Source organism: Urtica dioica, chromosome 5, assembly GCF_054948205.1.
Source record: "Urtica dioica subsp. dioica isolate 48M chromosome 5, U.dioica_male_clone48M_v1_H2, whole genome shotgun sequence".
In the NCBI taxonomy this organism is placed as follows: domain Eukaryota; kingdom Viridiplantae; phylum Streptophyta; class Magnoliopsida; order Rosales; family Urticaceae; genus Urtica; species Urtica dioica.
In genome coordinates, this window is record NC_142760.1 from 36,905,225 (window position 1) to 36,911,739 (window position 6,515).

The window sequence follows — 6,515 nt, forward strand, 5'->3', positions numbered from 1 at the left end:
CCTTCACATAACCTAACTGAAAACTCTGAAATCTATTCCATAAAATAACTGAAAACTCTGAAAATCCATTACAAAAAATAACTGAAACGTCTTAAATCAAACACATAAACTAAATGAAAACTCTGAAATCGTTTACAAAAAATAAATCCATTACATAAACAAAGCAAACTTAAATCTTCGAAATCCCTTCAAACCGCTATGAACTTCATAGCCAAAAAATCCAAAATCTCTAATCAAAACTACATCCCATCCCAAAATTTCACACCGAAAATACCAAAGATTTCATATCAAAACAATCTTAATCACCAAAAATTCATCGAAAACTTCAAACCCTCATACCCAAAATCTTCGAAACATATTCTAAACAACCCTAACAAGTCATAATCGAAGATTCTCAAATAATGTCATCTAAATAATTATGAAACCATTTCAATTTAACAAACCCTAAAACAATGGGACCCAAAACAAACTCACCATTTTCGTTTGGTTAACGACTCGGCTGGACTGGCGAGGAGGGCTCGGCTGGTTCGCGAGGAGGGCTAGGGTGGTTCGCGACTCGGCTGGACTGGCGACCACGGAGCGAAATGGCGAGTAGGGTTGGACTGGCGAGGAGGGCTCTGATGGTTCGCGACTCGGCTGGACTGGCGACGAAGGACTGAAATGAAGAGTAGGGCTGGACTGGTTTACGACGATGGGCGTGGGTGCATGAGGATGACCGACGGAGAGAAGAGAAGAGAACGAGGGATTTGGGGCGGGACGGGATGAGCGGGTTTTTTTTTTTGGGTTTTGAATTGAAATGGTTCGGGAATGGGAAAGGCACGCGTGAAATGGGAAGGAAGGGGAGTGCAGAGAAAATAAAGGATTGATTTTGAAAAGAATTTTAATTTAAGGGTAATTTGGACATTTTACATGGACAAATGCTTGGTTTCTCTAAAGGACCCAAAATATGGTTTGGTTTTCAAAACACATGCTACACTAAGCTTGGTTTATCAAGTTTCCCTTTCAAACTTGATTTTCATGAACTACCTAACGTTTCGTTTATTTTTGTAAATTAACCATTTATCAAAATTAACGTCCAAAATACTAGAGCAATCATGTAAAATACTACTTAATTAATGAGACCACATCACTATATGCATTTAGATTTTAAACATGTTTGAAATGTTGGTTACGTTACAAATCTAACGTTTCAAATGACATAGTCGATGTGATTTTTCTTGTTCAAGCTCATTTGAACAATTGTACCAATCAATGCACATAGATTCTTTTTCTCTCATTCGTCTTTTCCTTCTTCATCGTTTCTTCTTCATAGAAGCTCAAACGTAGAAATAACACATGGTCATCTCAAACGTAAAAATACCGCATGGTCAGCTCAACATTTGAACACAGAGGTTTTTTTTCTCTCATTCGTCGACAATTCTAAGTTGTACTTCTAAGTTGCTGCTATCCGGTACAAAGTCAAACAAGTTTAAAATAGTTTCTGACTCAACTACAAATAAAATAACATATCACACATTTATCGTCACATGTCCGATGTAATATTTATATGCAAGTTGGAAGGATTGGTTTACTTCTCATGACGAGAGGTTAGTCAAAATCCTTGCTTCTTCTACTAGATTTTAAATGTTTGTTTGTTTATTTGTCAAATGAATAAAGGACTAAAATTACAACCCAGCTAATTTATTTGAAGAGATTATCAATATTTATATTTGCTGAAGTTCTTCGATTGTTTAATTTCCATGTTAAATTCTACTCAAATAAAAAAAAATGAAAAAACAAAAATTCCCTGTTAAATTTTGTTTTTTTTTCAGTCAATGGACCAGATTTCTAATCTAAATTGTAATTTGTATAATCTTTTATTACTTCTAGGCCATAGTGTCTACCACACCATACCATTATTGTTGAAAAAAAAAACATAATTAACATTTAATAGATAAGAAGAAGAAAAAAAAAGTAAAAAGAAAAAAATTTACATTGAAGTGTCTGGGAGGCATCTATGCAAAGTTTTTATAATTTATACGAAATACAACAAGCAACATACATAATATTAATATACCAATCTCAGTCAGGCTGGTTGTGAAACGTTATGAAGAACAAGCTTAACCAACCAATAACTCCAAACAATATTTTACCAGTGTTAAAAGAAAAATTAAAACATAAGTTACATGAAAAAGGCAGTGTAAGTTTCTTTCAAATTAGCTTCTTTAGACCACCAATTATCAACGAATCATATAGACGATGGAGTTGGAGTGATCGTTGGGACACCGTCAACAGAAGAAGATCGTATCTGTGTGTCTCGGCCTACTTCATTTCGACTGTTTTCTGTTTTCCCTGTCAATTTAATTTTATAACCCACCACATAAGCTCAACTTGTGTAAAGCTATCTTACTGAGTTTTGAAAAAAACGTAATACCTTTAGAGAAGCAGTATTTCCGTAGAATGTAGAATAATGCGCAGGCTAGACCAAGAAGACCCAGAGAAGTAACTACACTCACAATCATAACCCATTTTCGGTGGTTTCTCCTTGAAGCTCCTAGAACAACTTAAAAGATGGCGATGGAACAGATAAAAAAGAAAGAATAAAAAAAGAAGAAGTACAACGGTTAATGTATACGGAAGCTTGATATACCTCTATCCTTGCGCTTGTAAAAGTATTCCTCGTTGTAAATATATGGAACGTCCAAGGCATGTCCATCTGAGAACTTGCAGGAAGATCCATCGGGCATCGTAGAAGCATAAGCCCAACAAGAGCAGTTATTCCGACATTCCTCTTTGCAGTCACTCAGACTCATATTGACGTTCTCTGAATAAGACCACGTATTCATTAGTGCGAATACGAGCTCGAATTCATCCCCGGCGCTGCAATTTGATGCCTTCTGCTCTATACAACCTTCTGAGTTTTTTCTCTTTTTTACATCGTCGCACGTCACTGCAGGAACAAGCACCGTACTGTGGGAATATCCGTAAAAGAAGCGGATATTTCCGGTGGAATTGATCTCGATGAACGAATAAGAACCAGAATCAATCAACTTCCAGGAAAAGTAGCTTTCGTTTTCGTTCGAGATGTAGCTGAACTGCATATTGACATAGATCTGGGTATCAAAAGGGAATGACATCTGATCCTTGTTTTTCCACGTCAGGCTTCGCCAGTAAGGAGTCCCTCTTCGCCGGACTTCGAGCTGTTTCGTGCTGTTTGGGTCGACGCCGAATGTGAACGCTCCGGGAGACGGATCTCCCGGGCTGAGCCACGACGTGGGGAAATGTTTCCGAGGCTGAGTTTGATTCTTCAAGTCAAACAAACGGATCTTCATCCCCGGGAGAATCGTGTCCGTCGGATGATCGAAACTCTGCCACACGACCTGTCGACCGGCTTTCAGGACCAGATTTCCCGAGTTGAGAAGAACGAGAGTCGTATTCGGATATATTGCAGTTTGTCCGGAATTGATGGTGATAGAGGCTCCTCGTTCGTCGCTGATCACCAAGAACCCGTCTCGGGTGAAATTCAGATATCCCGAGGTGTCGTTCAGTGGATTTTCTCTGTTCGCGACCCAAACCATCTTCTGATCAATCGAGTCCATGCATCGAACTGTCAGATAGCGGTTGCTCGAGTAAAGAGAGTTGAAGAATCCAAACCGGAAGAATTGGTTTGGGGACTCCAAGACCTGCCAGTCTTTGAGGAGTTGACCGGCATTTAGAGTGTTTGTTGCACTTGAAACATGGATCAACTGAAATAGCCAAACCAAGGACAAGCAAGAAAGAAGAGCCAATTGGCTAATTATGATTCTCATCTTTGGAAATGTTTGGGATCCCTAAAACATGAGGTGATTCTATTACATATATACATACATACATGGGTTTGTTTCCTGGGAATTTCCTGCTCTAAACTATTTCACAACTGGAAAACTACAGAGCTGTCAGATCAAGTAGCACTACAAGTTGCTACTATATATATGTTCTACACAAAGTCAAAAGATTTACAAAATAACGTCTCTAAATAATGTAACTTAAGAGTCACGTTTTCTGTTAATCAGTAATCACATGTGCAATATGATGTTTATATGCAATTTGGAAAAATTGGTTGACTTCCAATCTCAAATAATAATAAAAAATCAACTTTGCTCGAATGTCTCAAAGAATTGGTTGATATATTGTCCAATCATGTATTGATTTTCCATTTCGTTCGTGTTTATGATTTTAGATTAATAGTCGTGTCGCTGTTATGAAGCATAGACACCGCATCCAACGCGGTGGGTCTGGTCTATTCGAACACATCTCTCCAACTCAGTTTATTTAACATGCTTTGACCAATGTTGGTTAAACAAGCTCTTGAGCTTTTTTCTTCTTTCCACAAATTTCAAGCCTAAACATGGAAGGCTAGTTTAATGTTGATAACAGTTACAAATCAAAAGGATTGTTACTGAAATATCTGTTTGTATCAATCAAGTTCCCGCGGTGATTTCACAATTATCATCGAGTATTATTTAATTCTCATTTTGAATGACATTTTATATTCTAGTTTCTGATTAACATCTGCCAAAACATCTTGCACCGAACAGTTATGTTTTATTGACATTTACGTATTTTTACTACTGGTTTTATTTTTCATAAACTCTGTTTTTGTTTCTATATTTATTACCTCACAATAACTAGAAACTCAAGTTGAGATATATTTTGATAATTTCAATAGTAGAATTATTATTATTACAAAAAATTAGCAAAATAGCCAAATCAAACCTTATGATTTGCTATTTAGCCAAGGTTTTGTAAATACTAAGTAAATAGCCAGGTTGATGACGTGGCCCAATCATAGGTTTTTTTATTTCCGAAAATTGCCCATGTGTGTTTGAATTTTGAATTACAAAATTTGAATTTTCGGTATAAATGGTTCCCGAATTTATTTGAATTGTTTCCCAATATAATAGAACGTGATCTGGTCAAATTACGGTTCCTTTTTTTTAGGGAATAAATTTGCACCCGAGCTATTTATTTGTTTCTCTTTATATATTTTTGTTGATATTATCGGCTAGATTATATTCCCTCGTTTATTATTTAAATTCTTGTTCATAAAGCCCAGAATTTTTCAAACGTTGTTACAGTTTCTTCTCGCCATGTCTGGTTTTTCGCTGCTTGAGTCAGGTGATGAAAGTTTTTTAATTTTGATTTCATTCTTGAGGTTTATCACAGTTTATTTACGAATATTTACGTTGGTGTTATAATGCAGTTAAGCTTTTTGAACGCCAATGGAGGGAGATTCACAATTCAGGTGATGTAAATACAGGATGTAATTTAAATGATTTACAAACTGTTATTTACGATGATCTTGATTTGAAAAACTTCCCAATGAATTTTGACGTTAATGTCAATAACGTATTTACGCGAAAGGATGTTCTTGTGGCTGCATGATTGCACTTCGTGGTAACTTTGAATTCCGGGTTCAGAGATCGAGCAAAACCCGATATACTATTGTATGTTTGAATGTTGGATGTTGCTGGATTATGAGAGCGTCTGTATGTTCTTCATCAAATATGTGGGTTATTAGGACGTTTGTAAAAGAACATAATTGTTACGGATCTTCTATTGTTCATAAGCATAAGCAGGCGTCGTCGTCGTTGATAAGCAAGTGTATTAAAGATGATTTTAGGGGTTCAATGGCTGACAAAATTTCAGCAGTTGGTGTTGTTGAAATAATGAAGTCTCGATATAAAGTTGATACTAGTTATTTCAAGGCGTGGAAGGGACGTGCAGAGGTGCTAAAAGAGTTGCGTGGTGACTACGAAAAATCATACAGTCATTTACCTATAATTGGTGATTTGATTGTTGAAAAGAATCCAGGTATTTTCGAATATTGTTTTAAGTATCACTCTCTGCATTGATTTTTTATGGAAATATATGTTGAGTTGCATTTGTATTTACATTTATTTACAACATTGGCAGTTAATATATCATAACCGATTTACTGTTTTATATTTACACAGGTTCATATTGTGTTACAGAAGTAAATCCTGATAAGTCATTCAAATATTTTTTCTTGGCTCTTGGGGCGTCGGTGCATGGATTCCAGTATTGTAGGCCAGTTATTTCGGTGGATGGCACATTTTTGAAAGGGAAATCACATGGTACGTTACTTTTGGCGACTGCTCAGGATGGGGATAATCATTTGTTCCCACTGGCTTTTAGTATTGTTGATTCTGAAAATGACAAATCTTGGAATTGGTTCATGGTGCAATTGAGGCATGTTTATGGGGTCAAGGAGGACTTGGTATTTGTATCGGATAGAAATTTGTCAATCCCTAAGGCAGTTCATGATGTATTTCCTGAGGCCAAATTTGCTATATGCATGCAACACTTATGGGCTAACGTGAAAACAAAATTTGGGAAGTCTTTCATCCAGCCTCTGTTTTATAGGTGTGCTAAGGCTTACACGCCGAAAGAGTTTGATTTCTTTTTGAACATTATCTCGTGCTCTAATAAAAAGATCAAAAAATATTTGCTGCGGGCCAATCCAGAATTGTGGT

The 6,515-nt window shown here is 36.5% G+C and overlaps 1 protein-coding gene across 3 annotated transcripts; it reads right to left on the reverse strand.

Moving 5' to 3' along the window:
* Window positions 1-2,024: 2,024 nt before the first annotated feature.
* LOC149398209 (G-type lectin S-receptor-like serine/threonine-protein kinase SD1-1) lies at window positions 2,025-3,122 on the reverse strand. 3 transcript variants are annotated; one of them, XM_089614062.1, is made up of 3 exons: window positions 2,630-3,122; window positions 2,414-2,533; window positions 2,025-2,322 (listed from the first exon to the last, which is right to left on the reverse strand). In XM_089614062.1, exons 1-3 carry the CDS (start codon window positions 3,114-3,116, stop codon window positions 2,228-2,230), a joined length of 702 nt encoding a protein of 233 aa, XP_089470188.1. In that variant the 5' UTR covers window positions 3,117-3,122; the 3' UTR covers window positions 2,025-2,227. The 3 variants fall into 3 exon arrangements, with proteins under 3 accessions (XP_089470188.1, XP_089470187.1, XP_089470186.1); XM_089614061.1 differs by having other exon boundaries at window positions 2,025-2,331; XM_089614060.1 differs by having other exon boundaries at window positions 2,025-2,331; window positions 2,414-2,542.
* Window positions 3,123-6,515: the final 3,393 nt, after the last annotated feature.